The following is a 21492-nucleotide window of genomic DNA, read 5'->3' as shown; positions in this document are numbered from 1 at the left end:
CAGAGGGGAAGTGGAAGTTTATGATGTATATATTCTAAAGATTTAATCATGTTTAAAAATAATGAAACGTCGTAAAATATGTATGCTCGTAAAAGAAATTATACTTTGAATACTGGTTCATACTTAGGGAAGTTGTATTATATAAAGGAAAAGATCTAGCGAGCCCCCTCCGCTGCGGAAGGGACTTTGCGCTCGGGAAAAGGTGGATTTGGCGGTCGATCTGGGCGGCAAGAGAGAATTGCCCTGATCATAAAACCGTTTTAGGGTCCTATCCTAAACGTGCAAAAGAGTGAGTATCCTGTTTCTGAATGACCTTCGAATTATTTGTAATTTGAATGTGCCTAAGTTTCAGTGTTAAAGTGTATAAATGTCGCTAGTCAAACGACCTGCTTCACGGGTAATAAAGGGGGCACATAACTGACTTACAGGAAATTTGATTTTGCTTTGACTATTACCATAATCTAATTTCTGAAGTATTATTTGAGAATAAAATTTGAGTAAATTGCTGTATAGTATTGAAATATAAACAAATTCTAGTAAGGTTACAAATTCACACTAGTGTAATGCAATTTGTTCCTGAAATTGTTACAGAATTTGCCTGTAGAGTATATGATAGGTACTTTATGGGCCCCACTACATTCTTTTCTGTTATGAGAAAGTTAAATTGAAAATTGCTTTGGCTAAAAGAATCTGAAATATTTCCATAAAAGAGAAAGTTACTTTATTGCATTTGCGATGCTTACGGGTTATTAAACCAGGACTCTTGTCATGCTCCACTTAGTCTCGTGATGTCTTTGATAACATTTTGGTGCTGAATTAATCAATAAATGGGATAATTATCACTAGAAGTAAAATGGGATTTATCTTTCTGTGATTGCCAATTTATGCAAGTAATAACTACTGCTGTACGCTGTTCAGTTCGTCTGGTAGCTGTGTGTGTTTGTTGCACTTTACAAAGAGAAAAAGTATCAAAATATTTTTGGTATAATTATATTTAAATTCTGTGAACTTAATGTTTCAAATTATTGTGCGTTATTAAACTGGCGACCGTTTATTATTTCATTCACTAGAACTTCATTACTTTCTTAGCATCCAAAATTAGTCTTTCTACTAATTGCCATTTATACGAAATTCATGTTCTATACCCTCTGTCCATTAGATAAACACACGGTCAAACTACAAAATTCCTCCCAGAGGGTAACAATTATTGCATGTTAACGTCATATTTGGCACAATACAACGTACGTATATAGGTGTTATAAAGTATCGAGAAATCAAGGTTGTGTATTACTATCTGCTCCATTAGATTAGGCTAAATGGGATTCCTACAGAATTCTCACTCCTTCCGACAGTATTTCGTCCATGAAAATATTGTTGCGACGGGAGGAAAACACAGAAGCATACCTACAGCTGGTCAGATCAAAACACTGTCACCTTCTTCAATTCTTATTCTTTTCCGTTTCAGCATACCCGTGAAGATATTTTTGAAGGAGACACGCGTGGAACTGATGCAGAAAAATTTGAAAAACTCTGCGCACTAAGAACAGAATAAACGAAGAGCGTAAACCGCAAATATAAATTATTCCTCAAACACAGCAATTCTTACTTGTGTTGACATGGGACTCACAGTTTTAACAGAACTTAATCATTACATTCTACATTAAATTTGGACCGAGCTGCGCAACTCGGTGGCTAAGTGGGCATGTTTCAGAGACATGTCCCAGGGATTCAGTCGTCAGTCCACCATAAAATTTTTCTTTCATTTATCTCTTCTTTAGATATTGCCACTAACTTATTAATGTCAAAAACGACGCAGTGCACTGCGATTAGAAATCCACTTTAAATGTAAATCTTTCTATGTGTGGGCAAATCCGCCGTAGGTTGTCAGACGGTCCCACTAGGATCACAACTAGCAGAGTGCTGCGATGTTCAGACCAACCTTCGGGTTGGAGAAAGCTTTCCTTGTGCAATGATATGCATGGTAAAATAAATGTTACACAAGTTGTCCACTGTTTTATTACAATTCGTGTTCCTTCATGCATTCACATGTATCAGTCAAAAACTGAAACAAAGTAGTAACATCAACACAATAGCAGTGTATGAAAATGATACAGTTGTGCTGCAAAGGTTAAATCTCTATATCTCCTAGAAAAACTTGTCTATCGATTAAGTAGATTTTCTTAGTTACTCTCTCTACAAACAGCCAATGGATCAGCTGCAGTACGATAACGCCGGAAGTTCTAAAATTGTCTTGACTCATCACGTCAGAAGCACCGCAAATTCAGTTTACTTAAATTACAGGAACAAAGTTGTACTTTTCCTCCTAAAATAAGATGCAACAAAATAGAAAATGTGTAATACAATTTAAACTTTCATGTGTACACAAGCAGTGAAGCAGGATAATCCTATAATGCATTTTTGTCGAACATGGATAATCATTTATTGAGTTGTTTTTAGAATTGGAAAACTCATATGAAGATCACTGGTATATTCATATTAGCACTATTTTTTCATGCCCCTTATAAACTTCTTTACGTGGGATTCTAATAAACGAATATGAATTTAACAAAGCTATTGCAAATTCTGTTCACCTATATTCAGCCTACATAGAGAATACGAAATAAGGTGACTCATAAGTAGCTATTGTCATATTTTTATAAGTCAGAAGTGTTGCCTTGTTTGCTTGTAGTACACTCAGTGCTGTTAAGTACAACTGAGAACTGAAACGCATACTTTAAATTATATCTCCAAATCGGCTGTACATACTTCAGAGAAGACAGGCGTCGTAGTACCATTACTATCAAAAAATTTTCCACAGCATTCATGGACGGAACATTAAGAGTACAGACTATTTCTTCCCTTTCAAGCTGCCTGTTTGAAGTCTACAGTCCACAATACAAACGAAGTCAAACATTTGTTAAAAACGAATATTTTGTGTACAAAACATTAGGCGTACTTATGCGAATATTAATAGTTATCTAAATTCAATATTCAATGAGTAACTTAGTTTTCCACACGCTTGACCAATTTACTGTGAAGCAGTGCAGTTACTGTAGTCCTTCATTAGACGTTAAATATTATCAGTTCTAGAACTGGTCCTCATGCGTTATATGTCATATTTTTCATAGAAATGCGGGGCTAATAAGCCAAATATGTAACTTTCTTAAACAAATTTGGTTCTATGATACAGGATCTGCTATGGTGAAATTGCTAAACTTATTATACAATCCTATACACAGGCGGATACCGCATCATCGAAATTTCTGTAATTACGTTTTCGAGATAATTTGCATCACTTTAGGTTAAAAGCAGTTTTTTTTTTCGATAAGTGCTAGTCCGTGATTTGAAGTTCAACTCTCACTTAGTCCAAGGCGAAACGTGGCTTTCCGTATTACTAAGTTACAAAGTAACGTAGACAAATAAGCATGAAACACATAATGGCTCAATCAATATAAACTTGATTGTTGATATTTAGCACATTTTTATGTAAGTATGTCACACTATCCGGTAAGCTTCCTTATATGTATCATTAATAGGTAGGTAATTTTATGTTTATAATCACTGTGTCAATTACGGAACTCAATTTTGTCGGAAATATGACTGCACTGGTTCACAGTAATAATATAACATTAGTAAACAAATGAAGCTTCTGAAGCATCAGAAGGAAAGATTACTATTCTACAACGCTAGTGAGCTCGAAAATGATCGAGGGTGTAATACGAACAAACTAAACATTGTAGCCAGTCGCAGTCTACTGAAACAACTTCATATGACTCGTTTCGATGCTTCATTCTTTGTCACCAGGTAAGTAGTGTGTTGTTCATCACACTGATGTGAAGTCTAGGCAGATCAAATGAGCACTTGTTAGGACATACTGACTTTTTGGCCCTTACGGAAGAAAACCGAGGGAGTTATTTGTCCCAACAAGAGAAATAATAAATCAGATGAGATACACATGTCTTGCTCATAATGGTAGTGAAATAATGTTCCTGTGCTTTGCAGTAAGCAATGGAAAACATGCTTCTTTAAGTAATTGGCAGCGTTTTATCTTGATTCAACCTTGATGCCAAAAATATTTTTTTTTATTGAAAGTTATACTTCACTATCGGAGATTACACTGCGTTGGAAGATTCTCTCCGGTAAGTTTCATCACCTAGATTAGGAAGCGTTAGATCGCTATGTTCCTTTTCCAGATTTCCAGTAACAAATTATACATTGTGTTTAAAATAAAAACTGTATTTCCTTCAAAATGTCCTTTGATCACAGTTGTTAAGAGGTTTACGACAAAATCAAGTTCGCTGTGAGTACTGTCATTCGCCGAAAAATCTCGATCAAATACCTCACAAAATAAAAAATGAAAATGAAAATTTTGCCTTACATGACTCAGGCTGAACAGTGACACAAGTAGCAGTGTCACTATGTACTGCACGCAGAATTTAACTTGATACTTCCCCTTGTGGATCCTGGGACCGGGAGAAGTTTAACAAATAGTATACTTTCTATTGACAATAGTTGGCAGTACGTGATACTTTTTTTGCAAAAAGCTTCCAACGTCAGCTATATAACATTGTTTTGCTGATTGTTGCCTCTCTGCGTCCCTTCTGCTTTCGCAGTAACATATTTGCAAGTTAGTGTATGAAGATTGCGTATGTGGGCGGACGGACTGCGTACTTCCGCACGAAGAGTCGAGTCATGTTGTGCAACAGTATGCATCTTCGAGCACCAGTGGGAAAAAACTGTTTTTGGTCCTTATACGACAGTAATACCACCTACACTCCATGCAGATGGTATGCAAGCTAAATATATGAAGCGTCACGCATTTATCAGCAGCACGAGAATAGTAACTACTAACATGTGGGGATTTTCTGACATTATGATGGGTAGCATACACCAGTTTATTTCTCGTAGTGTTGTGCTCTATGTGGTACTTACTTGTTCACAGATATTCCGCCTAGCGTTTTTTTTCTAGAAATATAGCTTAATAATTCACTTTACCGGTCCCGATGACGGGGGCTAACGAACTAAAACATACAGTGTGGTGAATAAAATAAATCATAAAGGGATAGGTAAAACATTCGTCTTACCACTGCTGAATCTCGATGTGAAAGAGTCGTCAACATTCCATCTCGTCACGGGGGATACTTCCGTGAAGCAGAATGAAGTCCAGAGATGGCAGGTGTGTACCGAAAACACGGATGTTTTGAAAAATTGATATCTACATTCACGCATTAATATTATCCTTTATATCGATGCACCTCCTCGGTATGATGGGTTCTCGTAATTCTGCATTTGTTTTTCTTTTCCCTAAGCATTGGATGTAAGTAGTCACTGTTATTCATCCACATTGCCAAAAATGCCGTTTTTGCTGTGCTCTTCAGTTCAAATAAAGGGTGTTGCTGCAACTACTTGCATTTCTATTTAGGGCAAATTCCTTCGTCTCTGTATACTTTCTGTTTGTATAAGCTTCGATCTCGCTGTGGAAATTTTGTGCCTCGATTTCTCGCTGCTTTGTGATGTTTACCAACCTATACCTTTCCTCAGCCAAGTTTTGCTCTTACCTCTCTCATATTTGTGTTAATGTAAGTTCAATGTAATTAATCTGCTTTACAAATTTTCTTTTATTTAAAACAATATAAATCTGACAATTTTTTTCGTGATAAACATAAATTGTCATAGCAGTGCGAAAATAATGACAGACCCCTTACGAAAGATATTTAAATAAGAACATTTTTCCTTTTTGAAAGTAAGAAAATTTTTTCAGATTTAAGTCACTATTTTAAAACATGTGTCAACAATCTGATGTAACGGAAACATCGATATCATACTTTCTATAAGAATACAGCATTAATATTACTTAGATGTTCTTTCGAAATGTCAGCATACCAATTTTTGAGAAACATTTTCCGTCTCTAATTAAGCCTTGAAACGCTTTATATGAACATGAGCCAGTAAATAGTGACTTCCTACGCTGTACAATTTTCTGAGGGAGATCTCGTTTACCGCTCCGTCTCAGTTGTAAATTTGTTTCGATCACTTTCGATCATGTTCAGATCTGACGAGTTGCGTCACAAACCCGTCTTCTCTGCTCAGAACTAAATATCATACTGACACTACTCTTATATTTGGTTATGAGTAGAGAAGACAGGTTGCTTACGCGGCTACTTACAAGGGAACCTCCCCATCGCACCCTCCCTCAGATTTAGTTATAAGTTGGCACAGTGGATATGCCTTGAAAAAGTGAATACAGATCAATGGGGAAAACAGGATGAAATTGTGTGGAACTATGAAAAAATAAGCAAAATATACAAACTGAGTAATCCATGAGCAAGATAAGCAACATCAAGGATACCGTGAGCTCAGGAGCGCCGTGGTCCCGTGGTTAGCGTAAGCAGCTACGAAGAGAGAGGTCCTTAGTTCAAGTTTTCCCTCGAGCGAATACTATGATTTGTTATTTTCAGTTTATGTGATATCACTTTTTTGAGAGTGATTACCACATACACAAGAAAACCAAAATTGGGCAAGGTAGAAGAATCTTTTTACCCTTTCGCCAAGTGTACAAGTTAGGTGGGTCGACAACATATTCCTGTCATGTGGCGTACATGATCGTCACCAGTGTCGTATAGAATATATCAGACGTGTTTTTCTGTGGAGGAATCGGTTGACCTATGACCTTGCGATCAAATGTTTTCGGTTCCCATTGGAGAGGCACGTCCTTTCGTCTACTAATCGCACAGTTTTGCGGTGCGGTCGCAAAACACAGACACTAAACTTACTAAAGTTAACAGAGACGTCAATGAACGAACGGACTGGTCATAACTTTGCGAAATTAAAGAAGTAAACTTTTCACTCGACGGAAGACTTGAATCAAGGACCTCGCTTTCCGCAGTTGCTCACGCTAACCACGGGACCACGGCGCTGCTGAGCTCACACCACCCTTGATGTTGCCTATCTTGCGCATGGACTACACAGTTTGTATATTTTGTCTATTTTTTCATAGTTCCACACAACTTCTTCCTGTTTTCTCGATTGATCTGTGTTCAGTTTTTCAAGGCCTATCCACTGTGCCAACTTATAACTAAATCTGAGGGGGGGTGCGACGGGGAGGTTCCCTTGTTAAATCTGACGATGATCCAGAGTGATCGAAACATGCAGTCTAATTAAAAATGTGCTGCTTTAGACATAACAATAAATGAGAATTGTCTTAAATATCTATGCAGTTGCTAAATCTCTGCAGACTATTATGTGGCGCACAATATAATTTTCTTTTGTACTATTGTCTTATGCAGTCTCAGTGGGCTCTAGCTTCAAATGTCCTTGCCGAGAAGCCAAAAGCAAAAAAAAAAAAAAAAAAAAAAAAAAATAAAATAAAATAAAAATAAAAAAACAAGAAGAGGTAGTCAGCCTCCTCTAAACATCAGTCTCTCCTACAGGACGTGCGTAGCGCTATCGATAGTCGTGGCGCCGTCGGTGCATCGATTCATCTGTTCGCTCGCTCAGTCGACCTCCTCGATGACGGGCCCGTCCTGCTGCTGCTGCCGGCCGCCGTAGCCGCCGCCGGCCTGCTGGTGCAGCCGCGACATGAGCGGCGCGCACAGTGCCTGCACGTCGCGCAGGCGCTGCTCGTAGTCGGCGCGGTCTGCGCCGGGGTGCGCGTCGAGCCAGCGTAGCGCGTCGTCGCAGGCGTCCCTGGCGCGGCGGCGCTCCCCGTCGGGCAGCCTGGAGCCAGCGTCGTCGAGCGCCTGGCGCGCGCCGTACACGTAGCCCTCGAGGCGGTTGCGCGCGGCCACGCGCTCGCGCTGGCGCTCGTCCTCGGCGCGGTATCGCTCCGCGTCCGCGAGCATGCGCTCGATCTCCGCCTTGGACAGCCGGCCCTTGTCGTTGCGGATGGTGATGTTGCGCGAGTGGCCCGTGCTCTCGTCGCGCGCCGACACGTTCAGGATACCGTTCGCGTCGATGTCGAACGTCACCTGCAACAGTGCCACAGAGGAGCAAGTTATTTCACGAAATTCTACACTTATTACATTTATACTCCTCTATTCACCATAAGAGGAGTGACAGTGAGCCGTGCTGGGCTTATGTTATGTGTTGATTTAAACCTTGGTTCTCTAGTGTCGCGGAATAGTAAAGAGTTGGAAACGTGGAATATTGTCAAAATTTCGTTGCCTATGACGAGAGCCAGAGGCAGTAGGTTAGCCAGGTAAGAGGATTGCGCATGTATCGGAATGTGTCGCCACGCAGGGGCAATGGCCTGGTTACACACAACAGGCGACAGAGAGTTGCTTAGCACATGGGTTTGTGTTAGACCAGGGGCGGGCAAACGTTGCACGCGGCTCACGAGCGCACAGCGCTGCAGGTGTGCTGCTCGCGTGAAGGCGTCGACCGGGGCTGTGGCGACAGCCGACAGGTTGCGGCAGTGTAGTGCCATGCTAAGCTGCGGACGTTGATGCGAAGCGAGCACTATGCAGTGAAAGTTGTATTTCAAGAAACGGAGAAGTGGAGATTTGCTATCTTTTAAAAAGTAATGGGAGAATCATTTTTTCTTTGTGCAAAAACGTGAAAATTCGACATGTTTAATATGTGGCAGTATTCTCGCTGGTCAACGGAAGTTTAGTATTGAAGGCCATTATAATAAATTTCACCAGGACGAGTACAATTTATTGTCGGATTCTGAGCGGATGGGGAATTGACTGAGCTTAAGAAGAGCGATCTGACGATACCAGATGAATCTGTCGTAGTTGGCCGGCCGGAGTGGCCGAGCGGTTCTAGGCACTACAGTCTGGAACCGCGCGACCGCTATGGTCGCAGATTCGAATCCTGCCTCCGGCATGGATGTGTGTGATGTCCTTACGTTAGTTAGGTTGAAGTAGTTCTAAGTTCTAGGGGACTGATGACCACAGCAGTTAAGTCCCATAGTGCTCAGAGCCATTTGAATTTGTCGTAGTTGCTGTTGTCACGAGAGATCTGCGACTTTCTCTCGTCGTGTCTATCATCTAACTGATCTAACATTTTATGGAGCACTGTTTTCAAGTTTTCAGGACGACAACAATAATAGCCCAGCGGTATGTGCAAGTTATAAGACTGCGCTTAATATAGCGAGAGCTGGAAAACGATTTGCTGAATTAATAAGTCTCGGTTAAGAGCAAACAGCAGTGATGAAAATTTACGTAACTGTTTGTTTGTCTGTATGTAGAAATTTTGTTCCACATATTAAACGTATTGTAAACTCCACCTGTGATAAATAAAGGGTATCGTAGGTAATAGGTGCGCTTTCAAACCATGATTTCTTTCAAGCACTCCTACTAACCTTATTCATTCACTCAATAAAGCAAGCTAGGAAACAAAACGTATTACAGAGGAAGGAGCGGACAGAAGGTATGGTGGGGATGGGAGATAAGCGGGTGGCCAGCTTGCCCCTGTGTGCACGCGGAACACCTGTTAACTGCACGCGTGCAAGTGCACCGCACATGTGCAGGATTCCTGCCCGCCCCTGTGTTATGTGCTGATTTAAACCTTGGTTCTCTAGTGTCGCGAAATAGTAAAGAGTTGGAAACGTGGAATATTGTCAAAATTTTGTTGCCTATGACGAGAGCCAGAGGCAGTAGGTTAGCCAGAGGTAAGAGGATTGCGCATGTATCGGAATGTGTCGCCACGCAGGGGCAATGGCCTGGTTACACACAACAGGCGACAGAGAATTGCTTAGCACATGGGTTTGTGTTAGACGGAGACTTTCGTAGAGTATAAGACAGAGGTGTCCCCCCCCCCCCATGAACCATGGACCTCGCCGTTGGTGGGGAGACTTGCCTGCCTCAGCGATACAGATAGCCGTACCGTAGGTGCAACCACAACGGAGGGGTATCTGTTGAGAGGCCAGACAAACGTGTGGCCAGCAGCCTTTTCAGTAGTTGCAGGGGCAACAGTCTGGATGATTGACTGATCTGGCCCTGTAACTCTAACCAAAACGGCCTTACTGTGCTGGTACTGCGAACGGCTGAAAGCAAGGGGAAACTACGGCCGTAATTTTTCCCGAGGGCATGCAGCTTTACTGTATGGTTTTGTATGGAGTGTAGTCATGTATGGAAGTGAAACATGGACGATAAATAGTTTGGAAAAGAAGAGATTAGAAGCTTTCGAAATGTGGTGCTACAGAAGAATGCTTAAGATTAGATGGGTAGATCACATAACTAATGAGGAAGTACTGAATAGGACTGGGGAGAAGAGACGTTTGTGGCACAACGTGACCAGAAGAAGGGATCGGTTGATAGGACACGTTCTGAGGCATCAAGGGATCACCAATTTAGTATTGGAGGGCAGCGTGGAGGAAAAAATCGTAGAGGGAGACAAAGAGATGAATACACTAAGCAGATTCAGAAGGATGTAGGTTGCAGTAGGTACTGGGAGATGAAGAAGCTTGCACAGGATAGAGTAGCATGGAGGGCTGCATCAAACCAGTTTCAGAACTGGAGACCACAACAACAAGAGAGAGGTATAGCGTCAGCTGTACTGCATTTCACAACTTCGCGTAAGTCTGCCGTAACAACACGTAACTCTGTCGCAAGAACACCTAAGAGACGAGTGCGACAGATGAATCATCACTATAAGTGGAACGAATGTGTTCATTAAAAACGAGCATGACGTCAGGACGTCGCTCGTGCTTCCTTTAAATACGCCAGCTTTGACAGCAACAAGGCACTCGCAGTTAGACTTGCAGTTAGATGTGTACTGGGTCGCTGCGTAGCGCACAGCTCGGTGATCGACATGTTAATTTTTATTAAGGAGATGTTGCAGTAAGGGCAGCCCATCCAGCAGCAGACATGAGGGGACAGTACCAGCTCTGGTCCTCTCTGCTGCCGCTGTCAATCATCGACCCAGGATTAGCAGACATCGCGGCAGACTCGCTCGCCGCCAATGCTGACTACATCAGTGAGCCGTCGTCGAGATCGTGCGGGGCCTAGGCCATGTGCATCCGCCGTCACAACCGGGTGAGCCGACGACACTGGGGTATTGCAGCCCATTCCGCCCGTCCACCGCGGACGAGCCACCAGGAGGAGCAGGGAAGAAGACGGGGTTGGGTAGAGTACACTCCGCACTACGAGAACGCTCCTCGTGCCGACAGCGCCGGGACTCCAACCCGGAGCCTCCTACGCGCAGCGGCTTGCTGTCCGCCGCCGAGCCGGCCGGCCAGCTGGACGCCGCCAGCCACGCGCGGCCGAAGTGAGGGCATTCCAACGCTACGTCACAGCACATGGCGCTGCGCTAGCAAGACTCGTACGGCCCGGAGCTGGTGTCATCGCTACGAGTCCACGAGGACTCGAGGAAGGTCGTTGATATCACCAAGCTCAGCCAGCCTGTGTTACGCAGGCCACATTGTACTCGGCAGGAATAAAGGTATTATGAATTAATAATTTTTCTTTGGCGTTTCTGACACGTCCACAGTCATTTCCTAGCATCCTGACAACTGGAGAGGTCACCGCTCGGCCTCCAGTCCACCGTAGGTGACCGGGACCACCGGACCGCCTACAGTTCCTATTCTGTGTTTGGTTTCCGGCGGTTATTGCGATTATTCTGTTGTTCGCGCTCTCCGTGAGAGGCAGCAGTGGCGTGTATCGATATTCGCACCTTGTACTATCTTTGGTCTGGTGTTTATAGTTTCTGGCTGTGCTGTGTGCAGGCAATCTCTGCGGGGCGTAGTTTGGCCGGGCCAACTGGCGGTCTGTACACAGTGCCGGAGTGTTCCCACTGCTACGAGGTCCGTGGCTTACCGACCCTGGACACGGTGGCTGAGTTTGGATTTAATTTATCAGCAAGTCAAGAGTGTTCAGATAGTGCCGTCTGGTTCTCGTTGTCAGTTGTTGGGACATTCCCGCGAGCCACAACGTGTGTGTTTTTGAGTTGGTGAAGGTTTAGCCACTGTCCGGTGGGGTCTAACTGTATTTGGTTATTTGCAATTGAAGTGCACCAGCGGAATTTTCTGCCTTGTGGCCGTTTAAGTTTCGGTTACCTGCCCTGGCCGTACACCTAAATTCACGCAGTGTCCTTTCCACACCGTATTGTTGCTGTCCAGCACTGTGTGTAGTTTGACAGCTTAACGTAAGCTTGGTTGTGGGTGTTCATGCCTTGTACGTATGGCATTGAGCTGCCAGTTGTGTGCTGGTCGAGTGGAGCGCAAATTACCTTGTCCATGGGTCCGTTGACTGTCTGTTGGTTGTGTTGTCGTCAGATCGAGAATGGTTGGGCCGACTGCCTCTCTCACCTGAGTGATCGTTAGTGTTTCAAGTGCTGGCCGACCCCCGAAACTTCTGAGTGTCACTAGCTGCTCTGCCTTCTTATTTTCTATTGTGTGTATATGTATGGCTCATAGCAGATGGCTTTGAATTAAAGTTGAACTGTTTTAGTGGTGTTTTAAGTCATGAGCCTTCAGCCGTTTTAAAATTAAAATTCCTTCCTTGTCAAGTGTTAGATTGTTTAAGGTGTTCAGCCTAATTTAAGGCTTTATTGTTTAAATTTATTTAACCTTGAGTTTCAAGTCATGGGGCCTTCAGCCGCTTTTAAATTAAGGATCTTTGTCTTTCGAGTATCAGACTGTTTGGGGCCTTCAGCCTAATTGAAGATAAGGCCTTCTGCCTTGTGTTTTTTTATTTAATTTTACTCTGAGTCTTAAATCATCGGTCTTCAGCCGCCTTTAAATTAAGGTCGTTGTTTTTCAAGTGCTAGATTGTTGGGCCTTCAGCCAAATTATAGAACTTAGTTAACGTGAGGCCGTCTGCCTTCTAAATATTCCCTTTGGCGTCTCAATTTTGAGTTAATGGATTTTAGCAGTTTTTTTTAAATTAAAGTGGTTGTGCCCTTAAGGCATAAGATAGTGTGGCGTATTCAGCCGATAACTAAGTTCAAGAATGTGTACTCTAATGTTTGGTCAAATAAATAAAGTTATATGTGTTCGAGTGTAACTGACAGCCGCTCATTTTGGTCCCTTTCCACAATTCCGACTACCCATCTTGTCCTGCGGGTTTAGTAGGGCGTCTGAGACAGAGTTAACAGTTGTCGTCGTCCCCCCCCCTCCCTCCACGCCTTCCCTCTTCCTACTCTCACCATCTTCTAGCGACACGCTTAAACGTACGCTTCCATATCTGATGATGACGATGATATTTGGTTTCTGGGGCGCTCAACTGTGCGGTCATCAGCGCCCGTAAAAAGTCCCAATCTTAAAATCATCCAGTTTAGCCACTTTCACGAATGATGATGATGATGAAATGATGAGGACAACACAACCACCCCGTCTGCGGGCAGAGAAAGTCTCCAACAGGGCCGGGAATCGAACCCGGGAGCCCGGGATTCAGAGTTCGCAACGCTAGCCACTAGACCACGAGCTGCGGACATAACTGAAGACATGTGTACACACAACATCGTGACCGCTTCCTACACATACCAAAACAAACACCTCGTAGGGTTTCCCGGTGTAATCAGTCTTTAGAGTCTCTTCGGGTTTGCTGCCGAATCCTAAAATCGGCCCGATTCGATCTTTCGGAGATCCAACTGTTCGCCAGCATCAGGAGAATCCTGATTCTGCTGATGAGTCCCCAGCGGGACCGATTAGCAGAATCAGGATTCTCCTGAAGTTGGCGAACAATTGGATTGCCCAAATATCGAATCGATTTTAGGACCCGCCAACAAACCCGAAGAGACTTTCAAGAAAAACGAATACCGTTTACAATGCATTTTTATTTCATTGGATAAGCATGCACTTCATCATCCTTGACGTCTGGCACAGAACTCGAAATACCGAGACAGCGTAAATGAAAACAGCTTGTCTATAAAACCGTCTACATCGCTTATTAAAATTTATTTATTTATTATGACGTTCCGTCAACTTGCGTCCCCATCAGTCATAGGTTTTACTATTGACGCAGAATCTTCTTAAATAAATTGTAAGCTTTGTGATGGAAATAGCCAAAACACTTTAATAAATAAATATACTTTAATAAACGCTCTAGACGATTTTTTGCACAAAACATTGACAGTAATGCAGACTCTTCAGGAAACTATTCCAGTTTTTGGGCCGAATAAATATTAACAGACCACCGAGACTTGATTTCCTATCAGAGCGTGTAAGGTAACGGCAATGTTCCACTAGCAGGGATTCGAGATTTCTTTGAATTCTTACGGTACGTAGTGATTCGTAACATTAGGGGTAGCGTCTTTGCTAATCAGAATGTCCTCGGTCACGATTTAGAACCGTGACCCGCTTAAATTTTGAAAAAAAAAATCATCAACAGTGGTGGACGAAGACTTCCGCCTTAAGAAGTCATCCTCATTCTGCCAACGTCCTTGTCAAAGAAGGCGGAGGATCGGACAGAGGTTCAGTGCATCCTCTTGCCAATGACGTGGGAAACTTCCCCTAAGGGCGGAAGAATCAGCAATGATCAATGGAAAACACTGAATTAAAGACACATAACGACTGTTCACGATCATGTGGCCTGTAATTGAAAAAGTGTCATGATGAATCCTCAAATGTTCAAATGTGTGTCCTAGTCGACCAAACGGCTGAGGTCATCGGTCCCTGGACTTGCACACTACTTAAACTAACTTAACACCAAGGACAACACTCACACCCATGCCCGAGGGAGATGAATCCTCAAAGGAAAAATTACAGAATAGCCCAATTTAGGATATCCGAGAGGGGACAGCCAAAGCGGAGGTGCCCATTAGAAAAAGACTAAATAACCAAAGAAAGGACATTGTTCAACGAGTCGGGACGTAGAAATTGAACGTGATTGGGAAACTATAAAGTCTGAAAAGTGAAATGATAAGGCTGAACCAAGAATTAGTGGGGGGGAAGACAAAGATTTGTCACTGGACTCGCATTCGCGAGGACGACGGTTCAATCCCGTCTCCGGCCATCCTGATTTAGGTTTTCCGTGATTTCCCTAAATCGTTTCAGGCAAATGCCGGGATGGTTCCTTTGAAAGGGCACGGCCGATTTCCTTCCCCATCCTTCCCTAACCCGAGCTTGCGCTCCGTCTCTAATGACCTCGTTGTCGACGGGACGTTAAACACCACTAACCTAACCTAACAAAGATTTGTGGTCAGATGAACATAGGATACTATCAACAACAGCCTAAATATGATATAAAGAGACTAGTATTCGTTATGAATAGGAAGGTAGTGCAGAGGGTGAGTTAGTGTGAACACTTCTGTGGTAGTACTGTTCTCAACAGAATCAAAAGCAACATCGACAATAATAATTCATGTATACACGCCGATTTTGCAGTCTGAAGATGAAGGGACAGAAAAGCATATGAGGAAACTGAAAGGGTAATACAGTACGTAAAGGAACACCAAAATCTCATAGTTATGAGGAACTGGAATGCAGTTGTAGGGGAAGTAGTAGAAGAAAAGGTTACAGGAAAATATGGGCTTGGGACAAGGAATGAGAGAGTAGAAAGACTAATTGAGTTTTATCATAAATTTCTGCCAGTAATAGCGAATACTTTGTTCAAGAATAACAAGAGGAGGAGGTATACTAGGAAAAGATTGGGTGATACAGGAAGATTTCAATTAGATTACATCATGGTCAGACAGAGGTTCCGAAATCAAATACTGGTCTGTGAGGCGTACCCAGGAGCAGATATAGACTCAGATCACAATATAGTAGTGATGAAGAGTAGGCTGAAGTTCAAGAGATTAGTCAGGAATAATCAATACGCAAAGAAGTGGGATACAGAAGTATTAAGGGATGACGAAACACGCTTGAACTTGTCTAAGGCGGTAGATTCAACAGTAAGGAATAGCTCAGCAGGCAGTACAGTTGAAATGAAATGGGCATCTCCAAACAGAGCAATCAGAGAAGTTGGGAAGGAAAATACGGGTAAAGAGAAGGGTAACTGAGAAGAAACCTTGGGTAACACAAAAAATAATTCAATTAATCGATGAAAGGAGAAAGTACAAACACGTTCAAGGGAATTCAGGAATGCATTAATAAATAAATAACAGAATAACTAGCAAGTAAAGGGAAACTAAGCCGAAATGGCTGCAAGAAAAATGGAAGAAATCGAAAAGAAATCAGTGACGGAAAGACTGACTCAGCACACAGTAAAAAATAAAAATAAAAAAAAAAGCTTCCTTGAAATTAAGAGCAAGGGTGACAACATTAAGAGTGATATGGGAATTCCATTGTTAAATGCAGAGGAGAGAGCGGATAGGTGGAAAGAGTACACTGAAGGCCTCTATGAAGGGGAATAATTGTCTATTGTTGTCATAGGAAAAAAAGTAGTAGTCGACATAGAAGGGATAGGGGATCCAGTAATAGAGTAAGAATTTAGAAGAGCTTTGGAATACTTATGATGGAATAAGGCAGGAGGACTACGGAAAATTGAATCACAATTTCTAAAATCACTGGGTGAAATTGCAAACAAAACTACTATTCAGACTGATGTGTAGACTGTTTGAGTCTGGGGATATACCATCTGACTTTCGCAAAAAGTCAACACAATTTCGAGGATTCACATAGCTGACAAGAGCGAGAACTATCTAACGATGAGTTTAACAGCTCATGCATGCAAGTTCCTGACCAGAGAAATATACAAAAAAATCGGAAATAAAACTGAGGATGTGTTAGATGACTAATATTTTGACTTTAGGAAATGTAAGGCACCAGAAAGGCAATTCTGACATAGCAGTTGATAATGGAGGCAAGACTGAAGAAAAATGATAACACCTTCATAGGATTTGTTGGCCTGGAAAAAGCGTTCGACAATGTGAAACGTTGCAGTTTTTTCTAAATTCTAAGAAAAATATGGGTAATCTATGGGAAAAGACTGATAGCACAGAATTTGTACAAGGACCGAGGGGGAATGAAAACAATGGAAGAGCAAGAACAAAGTGCTCGGATTAAGAAGAGAGTAAGACGGGGATGTAGTCCTTCGCCCCTACTGGTCAATCTATACATCGAGGAAGCAATGACGGAAATAAAAGAAAGGTTCAAGAATACAATCAAAATTCGAGGTGAAACGGTATCAGTGATAAGATTCGCTCATGATACTGTTATCCTCAGTGGAAGTGAAGAAGACTAGAAGGATCCGCCGAATGGAATGAACTGTCTAATGAGTACGGAGTATGGATTGAGAGTAAATCGAAGAAAGACGAAAGTAGTGATAATAGCAGAAATGAGAACAGCGAGAAACTTAACATCGTGTCTGATGATCACGAAGTATACAAAGTTAAGGAATTCTGATACCTAGGCAGAAAAATAATCCGTGACAGTGAGAGCAAGAAGAACATCAAAAGCACACATTAGCACTGGCAAAAGGGGCATTCCTGAGAAAGAGAAGTCTACTACTATCAAACATAGGTCTTAGTTTGAAGAAGAAATTTTCGAGAATGTACTTTTGGAGGGCAGCACTGTATGGTAGTGAAACATGGACTGTGGGAAAACCGGAACAGAACACAATCGAAGCGTCTGAGATGTGGTGTTACAAAAGAATGTTGAAAATAAAGTGGGCTGACAAGGGGAAGGGACAAGATGATGGAATACGTCTTAAGACAACAGGGAATGATAATTTTTTAATAATACTGGGTCACAGTCATAACATATTTCTTTAACGTCAGTACCGCCATTAGACTGTTATTTATTTACAGTCTTACATTCACACTTACACAATCATGATTTCGGCTTCAAAGTGCCATTATGAAGTGTTTTAAGTGTTATAAATTGCTTACGATGGCATACTGTCGTTTTAAAATACACTATTAGACACAGCGTCTAACAGTCTATATTTCTGGCAGAGCCTACTGCTTTGTTTCATTACTGAGTACACCATCTTGACTGAATGACAACTGATTTAGCCAACTGTCATGCCTCGGGCATGGATGTGTGTGATGTGCTTAGGTCAGTTAGGTTTAATTAGTTCTAAGTTCTAGGCGACTGATGACCTCAGAAGTTAAGTCGCATCGTGCTCAGAGCCATTTGAAACAGCCAAGCCGAAATGATTATTTTGTAGGTGTAAATGTAACACCGTAAATAAACAACAGTCTAATGGCAGTACTGACCTTAAAGAAATCAGGGAATGACTTCCATGGTACTATAGGGACCTGTAGAGGAAGACAGAGACTGGAATACATACAGCAAGTAATTGAAGACACACGGTGCGAGTACTACCCTGAGATGAAGATGTTGGCACAGAAAAGGAATTCGCGGCGGGCCGCATCAAACCAGTTAGAAAACAGATGACTCACAATAAACAAATAAATAAAAAGATTCTGGCTTTACAAAAACATAATGTGATACCTCTGCAAAGAAACCACCTTCGCCGTTTCATAGCGCCAGCGGCCCAGGAGGAACCCCGACCCCGTGCAGGGAGCACCCGATATGTGGACACTGGAGCCATTCTACAGCCACTCAGGGGGTAGGCGGGAGGAATCCTCGCCTCGCATAAGAAGACTCTGGTAGACTGTGAGAGAATCGTGCCGAAGCTGATAGAGCCCTGCAGCCACTGGGACGCACAATAGTCACAAAAGCATCAAATATACACCGGTGGAGGTGCGTCAATTCTGCTGGCTTGCAGTGGCCGTTTTTACGTGTCTTAGAAAGCAAGAATATGTCGACCATTCCAGCACCCCACAGGCACTGGGATGGAGCATGAATAAAGCGCCAACTATTCGCAAAGGAAGTTGCTTGAAAATAAAGAACAGCAAAAGAAGTAAGCCTACGTAAAAAAAAAAGTTTTATGGCCAGTAAGGACATTCTATGTAAATCCAGACTCGAGCAGATTCTCATACGGAACACAAACGTGGTATTGGCCAGGCGTGACGCAGAGACTGTCGTCCACAAGGAAGAGTTCTGTGGCTGCTTTCACAACAGCTCAGGAATCCAGAAGAACATCGAACAACATGTGTGAGCAACGCTTGGAAAGCCTACGCAGTGAAATCTTGAGAAAGATGCCACTTCCCAACTCACACACCAGCCCTTGCAATATAGAGCATTTCCTCCCTGCACTGGGAGGTGTGGTCATGAAACAGCGATCAGTCACTGGGCAGCGTTGCAAATACCCTATTCCGCCAATGACAACGTCCAGACGAGAAAAATTTCGAAGAGTCGTTAAGGTATGGATGAGGAGTGAAGGAGAGAGTCGGTGAGACAGCACGGAAGCAAGGTGACATGGCGTCTCTTCCATCCATCGCCAGCATCCACCTTCGTTATCGCGAAAACCCTGTTCGGCTGCGGGAACTTATGGAGACCTTTCAACGTGGAGACCAATCTAGGCAGTCGCTGCACGGGCACGGCACACCGACGAGAACTCCCGACTCAGCCACACGGCTAAGAATGAAATGATAATTAAATCAAGACCCTAAGATGTCGACAGGCGTTGATCTACACCAACGGGGACAGTTGAAAATGTGTGCCCCGACCGGTACTCGAACCCGGGATCTCCTGCTTACATGGCAGACGCTCTATCCATCTGAGCCACCGAGGGCACAGAAAACAGTGGGACTGCAGGGATTTATCCCATACACGCTCCCCGTGAGACCCACTTTCCCAGCTTAATGTGCACACACTACATTCGTAGTGCCCCTGTACATTACACTCATTACTCGCGGCAGACAATCTTACCGAGTACCGTAAGAGTTCGGGCAACGCGTGTGCAGGAGGAGAGGGTCAATGGCCGGTTAGCCTTAACTATATATGAAGATGGTATATGTTCTTTCGGACATGTCCGAAAGAACAGATACCATATTCACACTGCTTAGAGGCGACACGTCGTCTTGGCACAGCGCCTGGCGCCGTCATGACGATACGGCAAACGTCTATGAAGAATGGTCAGATGATTCATTCCCCCCTTCTTCCCCTTAATAGTTGAGTCTCGTCCATGCCCAGTCAGACCAGCCCTGTGTTTGTAATTCTTTGTTTTTTGTGTAAAAGTTACTAAAATTAATGCAGTCGTGTCATGCTTTATTCATATAAACAAACTGTTCCATTCGTTTATCAATCTCGTAACCGTTTCCCTTTTCGATATGACTGAGTTAGTGATGTCACTTAATTGTCGATTCCCAACGAGGGGAAATATACTTAGTAATAGTGTGACATTTTATGCCAGACATCAAATATTACAGATTCACTACATTTCTGGCGCACCGTGTGGGACGATCTCATTGGTAATTACCACGCATGTGATATCATAAAGAAGTTTTCCTGATTCACTACATTTTTTGGCCCCCAAAGTGAAACGATCTCAGTATTCATCTACATGTAACTTGATGTCCGAGAGGGGAATTTTTTGTCGATTCACTATAATAAAGAGCTGTCAAATGAAACCGAGTCAGGTGTAAAATAAAATAAATTAAACTGTTTGTTATTTCAAAAGTAATCGCCACAACTATTATGACTATGACACAACTATTATGACTATGACACAAGATAGTCAGTGCCATCGTGGAAAGACATTTGCGGTTGCCTACTGAGCCATGATTGTGCTAAGGCGTGCACATCTTCGTCTCATGCAAAGTGACGAGCACGAATGTCTAGCCGGCCGCTGTGGTCGAGCGGTTCTAGGCGCTTCCGTTCGGAACTGCGCTGCTTCTACGGTCGCAGTTTCGAATACTGCCTCGGGCATGGATGTGCGTGATGTCCTTGGGTTAGTTAGGTTTAAGTAGTTTTAAGTCTAGGGGACTGATGACCTCAGATGTTAAGTCCCGTAGTGCTTGGAGCCATTTGAATTATTTGAACGAATGTCTATCTTCAGGGCTCTGACAATATGGAAATTGCATCGGTAGAGATCGGGACTGTATGCAGCATCTGTAAGCGCTTGCCAACGAAATTTGGGCAGCGTACTCGGAATAACAAGCACTCCAGCTCTGGGATAATCAAGATGACCTTTTTATTCCACTGCAAGGGCCCCCGTTGCTCATTAACTATCTGGAGCACGACGCTATAATTTAACGCACAGCGGTACGTTAACACCTTGCAAAAATTTAAAGGCGTTTTCAAATCCAACCGCCCAGGAATATTGACGGACGGTATCATTCTGTCGCAAGATAATGACCGATCACATGTTTCCAACGTTGTTTCGATTGCACTGCAGAACTTTCGTTGGGACGACTTTACAAATCCTCTTTACAGTCCCTATCTCTCCCACACGTGATTTCCATATTTTTCGAGTCCTGGAAAATACATTCGTGGCCGTCGATTTTCTGACGAAGATGTGAGTGTCTGGGTACAATGATGCTTCCGTAGGCAAACGCACACGTTGGCCGTCTTGTCTCACAGGGCGATTGACTATGGACAGTTACGGCGATTACATTTGAAATAAGCAATTTTTCCATATCTCGTTTTTATTTTAGTGCCTCCTATATATTAACCATATCTACACACATTTAAAAACATATCAGAGAGAGAAAGCTGAACCATGAGAAGCAGACCAAGTTGACAAAGGGGTGGAGGACGCATCGGTGATTCTTACCACATGCCTGGCGCCTTCGGTCTGCTCTTGCATCATTAAA

At 42.9% G+C, this 21492-nt stretch overlaps 1 protein-coding gene and 1 non-coding gene across 2 annotated transcripts in view; both read right to left on the bottom strand.

Moving 5' to 3' along the window:
• Positions 1-2065: 2065 nt before the first annotated feature.
• Positions 2066-21492, bottom strand: part of LOC126090591 (heat shock protein 68-like) — a 68034-nt gene continuing 48607 nt past the window's right edge. The window contains exon 2 of the mRNA XM_049906997.1: positions 2066-7967. Coding sequence (XP_049762954.1) covers positions 7494-7967 — 474 coding nt within the window. The 3' untranslated portion in view covers positions 2066-7493. The remainder of the gene's footprint in view (positions 7968-21492) is intronic.
• Trnat-ugu (transfer RNA threonine (anticodon UGU)) lies at positions 19396-19470 on the bottom strand. Its single transcript has one exon. It is a non-coding gene; the product is annotated as a tRNA-Thr (tRNA).

The sequence above is a fragment of the Schistocerca cancellata genome, chromosome 1, assembly GCF_023864275.1.
Source record: "Schistocerca cancellata isolate TAMUIC-IGC-003103 chromosome 1, iqSchCanc2.1, whole genome shotgun sequence".
Lineage (NCBI taxonomy): Eukaryota > Metazoa > Arthropoda > Insecta > Orthoptera > Acrididae > Schistocerca > Schistocerca cancellata.
This window is presented reverse-complemented; position numbering and strand designations above follow the sequence as displayed.